Raw genomic sequence first — 12805 nt, forward strand, 5'->3', positions numbered from 1 at the left:
AAGTGGAGCATGTACTGACTTATGAACAACCAATTTCCTCGCTCAGGCAGGTTAATAGAGGCAGTGCATCAGCACTTTTAGACACATTGCTGATTAAAATGACCATTTCCTGAAAATGAACATTATGGAAGGGAGAAAAAGCCTCTGACCAGACCAAAAGGAGCATTCAGTACAGAGCAAATCATAAATGAATATTCATACTATCTGTTTAATCACAATTCAAAATGGGGGTGAGGAGTGATTCTATGCTTTCCGTTCAATTATTCTCACTACAAGCCTGTTATTGGGAGATTCTGGTAACATGCCATTGAGAGATAATACTAATGGTCAGTGTTGAGGGCTTCTCCAATATGATACAGTGGGGATGCATCCATACCTAATCCATGTGCATCCCTGTGGCTCCATTTGTAGCTAGCTCATATCCAAAGGCTGAGCCTAAGACTTGAGCACAAAATTCAAGGTTTACTATCTGATGAAGTATTGATTGCCAGTTATGCCATCTTTTAGATGATACTATAAACCTAGGCCTCAAGTGCCCTTCCCAGCAGATATAATTATACTAGTTTGAAGAAATTCCTTGTGTTCTGAGGCCAATATTCATCTTCCAGTCAACATCACAAAAACACTTTTTGACCCTTTTATTGCTTTGCTGTTTGTGAGAGCTTGCAGTTTGGTTGCTCTAGTTCCTACATTACACTTGATACATGCACTTCCTTAGCTGTAAAGTGCTTTAAGACATCTGTTGATTGTGAAAGGCATACTGTTCCTGTTCCATTTTTCTTTCAAATAAAACTGAATTTGTTTGCCTGTTTAATTTGAGTACAAACATATTTATAACTGTAAATATTTAGTGTTTGTGTATAAAACTTTGAAAATGACAAATTATATGTTGATAAAACAACCGTATACTTTTATTAATAGATACTGTTGCTGTATAATTGATCTTTAATCAAAACTGTTGGTCCATAGCTTAAGTCAAGAAAATAATACAACTTTTTTGTAAGTAAGTCTCTTGTGGCATTGCAAATAGGAAAAACAATTGTATAAATCTAAAATAATGTTTTCAATTGAAGTTCACTAACATTCTGAAAAAAGACTAAGTTTTACCAAGCTAACCAATACATTGACTGGCATTGATATTGGAAGCATTGAGTGCTGGTAAAAGTCAGCTTGAGATTTCAATTTGTTTGACTGCTTTTCTGGATTTTGCAGAATTGGGTAGACACATGCCTTAGCCAAAATGACACTGAGACCCCAGAGCCACATGTACTGCCTATAATTCTAGATAATATTTTCACTGTTGATTTAAATGTATTGAATCCACTATAGCAATGCGAGTTTGTATTATATATATCAAACTGTCCAGTAGATACTTGAAACTTTATTTTCTCACAGCAAGCCCATTTAGGGTTATCCATGGTGTATAATGGTGAGTTGATGAAGACCCCAGAGACTACAATGACAAACACAGCCTGGTTGATCCTACAATGTCCTCCTTACCAACATTTAGGGCTAATGGAAATATATCTCAGACAGTCAAGCAACGGCCTGACATAGCCAAAGTCATAGATTTATATCTTACACACAAAATCCCAGATGACATCATCACTATCCGAGGAGGTGGTGTAGATTTGGGAGGGAGCTTCCTTAGGAGCCATCAGCCTTTGATGAAGTGCATTGGAATCAGGTAAGACATGGGCAAGAAAACCTTGAATGCTAATTATCAAGTTACCCTTGCCCCACCCCAAAGTTAGATGGGTGCAGCTCCAACAACACTCTAGAAGCTTGACACCATCCAATCTAATTAAATTAAATCTTTCCACTCTCACCTTAAACCTATGCTCTCTAGTTTTGAATTTCCCCACCCTGGGAAAAGACCTTGTCTAATTACCCTATCCATGCCGCTCATGATTTTATAAAATCTCTACAAGGTCATTCCTCAGCCTCCGATGCTTAAGTGAAAATAGCCTCAGGCTGTTCAGCCTGTCTGTACAGCTCTAACCCTCCAACCCTGGCAATATTCTTGTAAATCTTTTCTTAATTCTTTTAAGTTTCATAACATCCTTCCAATAGCAGGGAAACCAGAATTGCACGCAGTATTCCAATAGTAGCCTAACCAATAGCCGCAACATGAACTACCAATCCAAACTCAAATGCATTGTCCAATAAAGACAAGCATATCAAACGCTATCATCACTATCCTACCTACCTGTGACACCACGTGCAAGGAACTATGAACCTGCACTCCAAGGTCTCTTTGTTCAGCAACACTCCCAGGACCTTATCATTAAGTGTGTAAGTCCTGCCCTGATTTCCAAAATGCAGCACTTTACACTTATCTAAATTAAAATCTATCTGCCTCTCCTCGGCCCATTGGCCTATCTGATCATGATCTTGTTGTACTTTAAGGTAACCTTCTTCGCTGTCCATTATACCTCCAATTTTGGTGTCATCTGCAAACTTACTAACATACCCCAAAATTCACATTCATGACAGTATTGGTAAGAGAGACCACCAAACAGTCCTTGTGGAGACAAAATCTTATCTTCACATTGAGTATATCCTCCACTGAGTTTTGTGGCACTATCATAGTGCTAAATGGATAGACTTTGAATAGATTTAGCAACTGAAGAATGGACATTCATAGGCACTGTGGATCATCAGCAGCAGCCAAATTGTATTCCCAATACAATCTGAAAAGTCATGGCCTGATACATGGAGTGACATCCTGTGAGTGAATTTTTTTTAAAAAAGTATTGGCTGGCAGGGCATGAGTTGGTCTGAGGCTATAAGGGAATAGGGATGAGGGGAGGCTCCTCAGCTTTACCCATGTAGCATAGTGGGTGAATTGTCAGAAGAGGGACAATGGAATAAATTGGCATAATAACATTAAGGAGCTATGTGATGACTGAGGTTGATATGAGTTGGTATGAAGTCTGCTGAGAAGTTATAAGGAGCGTGGGATGGGGGTGCTGGAATGTATTCTTCTGGAGGATGGGAGGTGCCATGTGTAGGTAGGGGACATGGGTAGATCACTGTGGATTGGTATGGATGCAACGAGAGACAATTAAAGGTGAATAAAGGAGTTTGAGTTGGCCTGATGGAGAGGTGTATGGGAAGTGGGGATTGGTGAGGTGGTATGATAGATTGAAGACTAGCAGGTCTAACTGTTTATATTGGGTCCAAGTCTCAGAGCACTGAAGTCGGTCTTTAAAACAGCTGCCTCATAGAAACATGGACAAATGGCTTACTCCTGCCTACTTTCTATCAGAGGAGAGGAGTCAGCCTCTGAACTGTTTCTGGGTTATTGTGCTCAACTCAAGAATGCCTTCCTCTCCTCAACAAAAATGTAGCAGCTTGCTTTTGTTTCTTCTGATGTGAATGCACTAGATTAGGAATTTTCTGGATTTTGTGCACCCAACTTGGGAGCAAATGTTCAGACCCTTGATTACCCCAGTTTATTTGGAAAGCCTATTTATTTTCTTTCTCCCAATGTAGTTGTGAAAATTAGTTTGTAAAAACTACTGGTGTGAAAGATATTCCTTGTGCAGTTTTACACAGGCACGTGGCTTTGAAGACGTGATTGTCTCTATTACCATGTGAGACAACGTGGAGAGCAGGATCTTTTTCACTTGGTGACTTTTCTTAACATTGATTGTGTTAGTGAGAAAGCTGCTACTGTTGCTTGTATGCTCAGTGTGTGTGATAATTTATGCATTGTACGAACCTCATGACACCTCTATTTTAAACTTCTCACCCGCATATTCACATTTCTCTGTGGCCTTACCCTGCTTTATCTTTGTATCTGCTGCTATTCTTCAGATTTCTGCATTTCTCCAATTCAGTAGTGCGATAAATGAAATATCAACTTGTTATCGGCCACTTCTCACCAACAACAATGAGATAATGACCATCAGTTCTAGTGATATTGATTAAGGGATGAATATTGGCCAAGATGGGAGAGAGGTCCCCTGTACTTTACAAAAGTGCTATTGGAACTTTCATGTCCACCAAAGGGTTTGATGGGACCTCCTTTAATCTTCTCTACTTAAAAAGGCAGTCCAAAAGTACAGCACTCCTTTAGTTTTGCACTGGAGAACTACTAGAAAGTTGCTGAATGATAACTAGTTCAAAACAATCCTTCAAAAGGCGATGGTGAAGAGTTGAAGCTTCATGAGAAACAGATGCTATTGAAATTGTTAATTACGTTAATTTGCCCTTCCATCTGGAAACTGTATTTGATAACTGTAATAGTTCTAAGTTACTCAAGTTGAACATGAAGTAAGCATCAATACAAAAGCAAAAATGTGTGCTAGGGTGAAATTCTATGGCTTGGCTGTTTGGGTTTCTTGCTGCATGTACACAAATTGAATATCCATTAATGAACTGTTTTATTGGGAAAACCAACAGAGATATTGGCAGATCCAGGCTCCACTAACAACCGTATGTGTAAATTTAGTGCCTCATCTCCTACAATGAGTGCTGTGCTCTTGGGCAGAATAGGCAACTTTACATCTATCTTTCATAAAACTCTCCAGTCACTGAGGATTTCCTCTCCTCATGTCTGAGTCTGTGTGGATTAATTAATAGAGATTAATTGCTGTTTTAGTCAAATTTTCCAATGTCATTAATTCATATTATCAGAATGGTGTAAAATGAATGATATAGAAACATGGACAGATGGCTTACTTCTGCCTACTTTCTATCAGGCCTGTTCTGTTATTCAATATGATTGTGGTTGATTTTCTATCTCAATGTCATATTCCAACTTACTCTCCATACCTTTTGATGCCTTTAATATCTAAAAATTGATTAACCTTTTCCTTGAAAGTATGCAGTGTCCAGGCCTCTAGACCCCTCTGTGGGAGCAAATTTCACAAGTTGACAGCTCTCTAAGAAATGTTTCCTTATCTCTGTTCTAAATGGTCCAACTCATATCTTGAAACTGTGACCTTGCTTGTAGGTGAACTTCTATTCATTTAGGTCAAGCAATCCCTGTGTTCCTGATGCCAGTGCAACATTTGACAAGGCACCACATAAATGACTTATCCAAAAGGTTAGACCTGCGGAGGTTAAGGGTCGCGTATTGGCTTGGATAGAGGATTGACTGTCTGACAGATCATGATGAATGGGTTCTTCTCTGGATGGCAAACTGTAGCTAATTGGGTGCTGCAAGGTACAGTTCTTGGACCTCAATTATTTACAATCTATGTAAATGATCTGCAAACAGGAACAGCGTTTAATAGCAAAATTCATGGATCATACTAAAATAATTGGGAAAGCAGGCTGTGATGAGGAGACAGAGTTTACAGGTGGATATTGATAGGCTTGTAGAGTGTGCCAGAATCTGGCAGATGGAGTTTAATGTGGATAACTGCGACATTATCCATTTTGGCCAGAAAAATAAAAGGACAAATTATTATTTAAATGGAAAGTAGATTCAAAGTGTGTCAGTGCAGAGGGATCTGGGTGTCTTTGTGCATGAATCACAGAAAGCGAACAACCCCAATTATCCAAACGACACAGACAGGGAGTATTTTGTTCGGATAACTGATCTGAGGGCCGTGGGGTGCGGGTGTGAGACCAGGTTGCAGTTCCTCTGGTGACCGATGGTGTCATGCATTCCCCTTGCTACAGGCATACTGTGGGCCCAGATCCAGCTTCTCTTGATTAGTAAGTTCTCTTATTTAAGCTTTTATGTAAAATATAGCTATTATGTTACAACAGAGGATCTTATTTCAAATAGAGTCTCGTACTTAAGTGATACAACTTAAGGTGGAACAGGAGATTTTTGCGCCCTCAGGTCTCAGGCTTTGTCGTTGTCACAGTTTACCCAAACATCAGGACCTTGATCTTGTTTGGATAATCCAAAATTCAGATTATCGAACTCCAGACAACAGAGATTGCTCTGTTTAGAGTATAATAAGAGGAGCAAATGGAATCCTGGCATTTATTTCAAAATTACTAGTTTGTAACAGTAAAGAAGCATCCTTACAATTATATTAAGGTTTTGGTGAGACCAACCCTGAAATCTTGTCCAATTTTGGCGTCCTTACTTAAGGAAGGATGTGACACTGGAAGCAATTCAGAGGCAGTTCATGAGGTAGATTCCAGGGATGAGGGTTGTCATTGGAGACATGTTTGGACTTGTACTCACTGGAATTCAGAAAAATGAGAGGGGATCTGATTGAGGTATATAAAATATTTAACTGGATTGATAAGGTGGATGTTGAACAGACATTCCCCTCATTGCACTGTCTTGAACAAGAAGTCATAGATGTAGAGTAAGAGGAGGTAGATTCAAAACTAAGATAAGGAGAAACTACTTCTGTGGATCTGTGGAACTCTGCCCCAATCAACAGATTTAAAAAAATACATGTTTCTGAAGATAAATGAGATAAAGGGCTACAGGGAACCAGCAGGAAAGTGGGGTTGAGAGCAGGATAAGATCAGCCATGATTATGTTAAATGGTGGAGTGGGCTTGAAAGGCTGAATTGCCTACTCCCGCTCCTAATTTCTAATTTCCTATTATGGATCAGGGCTACAATCTGTTTGGTTTTGTATCATGAATCGATTTCATGGTGGCTTATAATATTGGGACACGGAAAAGTAGCAATTATGGCAATATTTTCAGTTAAAAGCAATACCTTAGCTACATTTGTCATTTTTGTTGTTGTTCTTTTGACAAATTTACATTTTTGGAAAGGAAGTAATCAGAATTTAATTGGCATTTTATTAATAAAAATTGATATTTATAATCTCTAATATCTGAAATAGAGACAGTTAGGGTTGTCATAATGGAAATTATATCTGTACATTGATATTATCAGGCTACTGTATAACCTTTCAGTTACTTCCTGGCTTTACTTTTTGACGTGTTATCAGGATTTATAAAAGTTGACCATATTACATCAGATTGAATTTGCATTATCATCTGATTTTTATAGAATAAAAGTTACTCTGCAAAAGTTCCTTTCCATGCTGTCATTTGTATTAGAATCTAAATAATACAAGTGATTTTTTTTTTTAAAATGTAAAAGAAATTGACCGAGTCATGTATTTGTCTCGTAAATGTGATTTCTTGCAAAGAAGCATCATGGGGCTGATTGTAGTAAGTTAACATATTTCATGTATGCAAAACAAGTCAAGTTGCGTCATTTTCAAGTTTTACTTGTCACATTGGTTTGTAATTTTAGATCTGAAGTAAACTAGATAAATGGAGTTAAAAATCACACAACACCAGGTTATAGTCCAACAGGTTTAATTGGAAGCACACTAGCTTTCGGAGCGCCGCTCCTTCATCAGGTGGTTGTGGAGGACACAATTGTAAAGCACAGAATATATAGCAAGAATTTACAGTGTGATGTAACTGAAATTGTAATTGTTGAGTCTTTCATCTGTTCGAATACCATGATAGTTTCACTTTTTTCATGTGTAAATCACAAAACCTTTTTTTAAAAGTTGCATTCTCAGGTTAACTGTAACAATTGGTGTTAGCCCCCGTGCTCTCTGTCTATGCCATGATGTTTAGATAAAGTGAGATAACAGAGTTTTAGATGTATTCATGCAGTTTTTGAGCAAAGTACAATGTAACTCTGCAAGTACAAATTCACCCCACAAAATATATGTGTGTATGTGGGTCTTTGTGTGTGTGTCTGTCTGTCTGGGTTGGGGATTGTGAATGTAAGAGAGAGTGTGTGCATGAGTGTAGAGTGGTCTGAGTCTCTGAGAGGATGCATGTGGGAGTGTGGAGTGTGGGTGTGCATAGGAGTAGGAGTGTTTGTGTGTGTGTATAGTGCAATGGTGGTCACCTGTAGTGTGACATGAACCCAAGGTCCTGGTTGAGGCCCTCCCTAAGGGTATGGAACTTAGCTATCAGCCTCTGCTTGGCCAGTTTTCGCTGCTGCCTATGCCAAAGTCCTACTTGGAGGATGGTCACCCGAAGGTCCGAGGTCAAATGTCCTGGACCGCTGAGGTGTTCCCCAACTGGGAGGGAACACTCCTGTCTGTTGATTATTGTGCGGTGCCCATTCATCCGTTACCATAGCTTTTGCTCGGTTTCCCCAATATACCATGCCTCAGGGCATCCTTGCCTGCACCGTATAAGATAGACAATGTTGGCTGAGTCACATGACACCCACACACCCACACACCCACACACCCACAGACCCATAGACCCATAGACCCATAGACTTAAGACACTCTACACTCACTACACACACATATACACTCACTCTCACACCCACAGCCCCCAACACAGAGACACACAAAGACCCACATGCACACACATTTTGTGAGTTGAATTTGAACTTGCAGAGTTACATTGTACTTTGCTCAAAAACTGCATGCATTCATGTAAAACTCTGTTATATCACTTTTTAGATTAGAATCAATCTAAACATCATGGTATAGACAAAGAACACAGGGGGCTAACACCTTCAACATATTGTCTAGCTAACCCCAATTATTACAGTTAACCTGAGAATGTAATTTTTAAAAAGGTTTTGTGATTTACACATGAAAGAAGTGAAACTATCATGGTATTCGAACAGATGAAAGACTCAACAGACAATCAAGGTATTTTTCAATGTACAATTTCAGTTACATCACACTGTAAATTTTTGGTATAAATTCTGTGCCTTACAATTGTGTCCTCCACAACCACCTAATGAAGGAGCGGCGCTCCGAAAGCTAGTGTGCTTCCAATTAAACCTGTTGGACTATAACGTGGTGTTGTGAGTTTTAACTTTGTACACCCCAGTCTAACACTGGCATCTCCAAATCATGATTATTGACTCAATTATTCTAGAGAATTTCTGCTTATGTAGGACACAAAGGTCTTGTTAGTGATAGTGCCTAACTCAATGGCAAAACAAAATCGGTAATAGTAACAAAACGTGGAAGTCTGTTGAGGGCAGACTTTAATTTGATCCTCTGGTAGGGAGTTTGGTACTTTAAAGTAAGGATTCCTTGGTCATCGAGCGATCTCATTTGTCAGCGGCAACGTTTTGGATAAAATCGTTTGCACTAAGTACCATAAATTTGTTGCAGTGGGCTGGATCTTTTCAGTCTTGTCATTACTGTGTGTTTTACTTTTCCATTGTTTAGCAGGATGAAAATGACACTTCACTCTTAAATTGGATACTGGGGCCAAAAAGCAAGTTTGAAGTAGATTTCTGCAGATTAAGTCTGTAATTGGGGAGATGTGGTTGTGATGAGAGATGTGAATTGCTTGCATTGTGTTCATTGGCTCAAGAAAGTTAAAGGAAATCCTGTAGAGGTATTCAAAATTACAAGCGGATAACCAGAATAAGATTATTTCTATCAGGCAAAGCAATGCTAGCAAGCAGGTAAATTTGGGCTAAATGCTAGAAGCAGAAAGATGGAGGTTATAGGAATTATTTGCATGCCAAGTTATTGGAATGTGAAGGCAGTAGTTTGGGCAGCATTTATATGCTAATGAACAAATACACAACTAGTTTAATTTATCTCATCTGTGCAGAAGCTGACATTGTTGGAGTCTTTGAAACAAGTTGATTTTGTACAGAGATGAGAGGTACATCTGAGATCTCTCTGGGAGACTGTGTCTCCATTGTGGGAGGTTGACAGAACCCTGAGGAGCAGTGTAACACTTGTTTATAACACAGCTGATTTCCCAACAAAACTCCGATTCAGGGGAAATTTTAATTAAATGACATAGATTTTTATACAGTCCTTCACAAATTCATATATGACAAAGCAATTTATAACTATCAAGAGATAGTTCTCTTGTTTTGAAATGATGTAATTTTTGTAAAGTAGGAAATGCAGCAGTCAAACCGCGTTGTAATAATAATCAGGTATAACGACCACTTTTAATGAGATTTGTTGAAGGATAAATATTGACCAAGACACTTGGGAGAGTAAAGCTATTCTTCAAAATAGTGCCAGAGAATCTTTTATCTCCACTTGGAGAGGGCATTTTAGTCTTGATTTAATGACCATTTAAAACATGGCATCTACAGCACTTCCTCAACGTTGAATGTGTTAGCCTGAATTATGTGTTCAAGTCATTGAAATTCAATTTGACATCACAAACTAGACCTTTTACATTGATGTCTTGACACCAACTACTTGGTCGCAGGATATACAATATGTACTGAAGTGTAAAAGGATACATACTTTGTATTCTGGACAGCTTAACATTTACAATGACCGGTTTAAGTGATATGCTTCAATATGTATCTCCAAATGTGAGTTTGGCAATACTTGAGATCTATTTTGACTTAAAATTAAGTTTATAACAAAGTCATGCATTGAAATGACTATTAGTATTGATTGGCACCACATTGTCGGTACACTGAAACTGTGGCCCTGTTGCTGTTCCTTTTTTCCTGTCATTTTAATGTTCTGCAAGCTGCATTTCACATTGCTGAATCGCCTGCTTTTTCCACCCTGGTCAACCTTCACCTAATATGGCCCTTATCTGTACTCCCTTAAGGCCAAGGGATGCAGACTTGAAAGGAAATGATGAACAGATTGTAGTTCAGCCTTTCCCTGTCACCGAACACATAAAGTACTCTTGGGTCCTATTTTCATAATGGAATCCCCAGCTTCCTTTCTCTGCTGGAAGAGTTTTCCTAAATACCTACCCTGATTTCTTCACCCTCACCTCTAACAATAAACTCAAACAGCTCATGGATTTCTTTATCACTAAGATTGAGACTACCTCACCAGCAGTCTCTGTTGCCTACCTTTCTTATCCTAGCCCACCGAGCTAAACTTCCTCAAAGCTTTCCACTTACCCTCATACTAAGCTAGTTTCCTTCTCTAGTTTCTCTCTTTCTGCTCGTGCCATTTGAGTTTATCATGCCAATAAGATCCACCTCCTGCTCTTTCAATTCCATTCCCACTAGACTACTGACCATTCAGCCTCCCTTCCTGGATCGTGTACTGGCTGATATTATTAATGTTTTCTCTCTTTAAGTTCTGTCCTTTTCTTCAAATCTGCCATCATCACCCCTCTCCTCAAAAATCAAGCCTTGACTTCTTAAACTTTGCAAACTATCACCTCCCCTCCAAACTCCCCCTCCTCCCCAGAGTCCCGGCATATGTCCCACTCTCCTACATTTATGCCCCAACTTTCCCAGAACTCCTATGTTTTAATCGCTGCTGTTGGATTTCCAGTTTTAAAGTGGCTCTTAGTAAAGTCATAATGACATTCTGTCTAACTGGCAAAGACAAATTAGTCCTAACTTCGTGATCTGTTTGCAGTCTTTGACATAGTTGACTGTACCATTCTCCTCCAGTAATTCTCCCCTGCCATCCAGTTGGGTCAGACTGTTCTGACCTGGTTCCATTGTTGATTATCTAAGTATAGCCAGAGAATTGCCATCAATGGCTTCCAATGTTCTCGACCCCTCCACTGTCTCTGAACTGCCATGATGTAGAGGTGCCAGTGTTGGATTGGAGTGGACAAAGTCAAAAATCACACAACACCAGCTAATAGTCCAACAGGTTTATTTGAAAGTACAAGCTTTTGGAATGCTGCTCCTTGGTCGGATAGCATTCTGAAAGCTTGCACAGGTACTCCCAAATAAACCTGTTGGACTATAACCTGGTGTGTGGTTTTTATCTAAATTGTTTGACTGCTTATCCAGCATCCAGTACTTAATGAACATAAATTTCTTCCAATTAAATATTGAGAAGACCAAAGGACCGAAGCCATTGTCTTTGATCCCTACTACAAACTCCACTTCCTTTTCACCGATTCTTTCCCTCTCCCGAGGAACAATGTGAGACTGAACCACATTGTTAATGATCTGTGTCGTGTTTGACCTTGAAATGGCTTTCAAACACATTTCCATCATTAAGACCCCTATATATCCGTAACATTGCCTAATACTGCCTCATCTATGCTATTGCAGCAGCCCTGATTTATGTCTTTGCTCCCTATTCTAACTATTCTAACATATTCCTGGCTGATCTTCCACATTCCCTATATTTCAGGTTGCCTTAAAGTTTTCTGCATAGGACTTGACGAGCACCAAATGCCAATGATACGTTTTCAATGCTCACTCGATTCTAATTAAAGAAAGCCTCAATTTTTAAAATTCTCTTTTGATTTCAAGTTCCTCACTGGCTTGGCCATTCCTTATATCTATACTTTTCTCCCAGGCTCACAGCTTGGTAAGTCCTCTAATTCTACCTTCTTGTGTACTTCTTATGTTTAATTGTTTCACCATTGGTGACATTGCCTTCAAATACATGACTCCTAAGCATTGGAATTCCTGTCCTAAATGTATCCTCCTGTCTATCTCATTTTCTTTCTTTAAGACAAATTTTCTTCAAATCTACCTCTTTCACAAATCTTTGATCACCTCTGCTCATTTGTCATATTTAGTTTCAGAATGTCTCAATGAAGCACCTCAGAATGTTATTTTCTGAAAGATGCTGTATCAATACAAACTGTTCTAGATTATGCATTTTTTTTTAATCCTTGCAGCGAGCCCTGACCAAAACAGAGGACCTACGACAGGTGAAAGTTCTGGAGATGTGCGTAGACACACAGGATAACAGTCTTGGAAATTTTGGTAGGAATTCTGTTTATTGTAGGGAAATATTTCATCACAGCTCTTTATTCAAGCGGTCATCTCGTTTGATATCTTGTTTTTGTTATGTATTAGCATGTGTGAGTTACTGTTGCTTAGAGATGAATATTAGAATGTATTAAAAAGCACTTTATTGGTGCACGTAACTGTTTAAATTTGCATCCACTTTCTCGTGAAATTGATTTCTTTATTAAATCCAAATGAGAACTGCAGT

At 38.9% G+C, this 12805-nt stretch overlaps 1 protein-coding gene across 8 annotated transcripts in view; it reads left to right on the plus strand.

Moving 5' to 3' along the window:
• lrrc56 (leucine rich repeat containing 56) overlaps nt 1-12805 on the plus strand; it is a 148722-nt gene that overhangs the window by 24501 nt on the left and 111416 nt on the right. For 7 of the 8 annotated variants that reach the window (XM_087996436.1, XM_087996434.1, XM_087996435.1 and 4 more), the window contains one exon: nt 12486-12573. The exons of the other annotated variant lie outside the window; for it this stretch is intronic. In XM_087996436.1, coding sequence (XP_087852562.1) covers nt 12486-12573 — 88 coding nt within the window. The remainder of the gene's footprint in view (nt 1-12485; nt 12574-12805) is intronic. 8 annotated transcript variants of the gene reach the window in all.

Source organism: Chiloscyllium plagiosum, unplaced genomic scaffold, assembly GCF_037043375.1.
Source record: "Chiloscyllium plagiosum isolate Xiang-an unplaced genomic scaffold, Cpla_swu_hap1 HiC_scaffold_18, whole genome shotgun sequence".
Taxonomy (NCBI): domain Eukaryota; kingdom Metazoa; phylum Chordata; class Chondrichthyes; order Orectolobiformes; family Hemiscylliidae; genus Chiloscyllium; species Chiloscyllium plagiosum.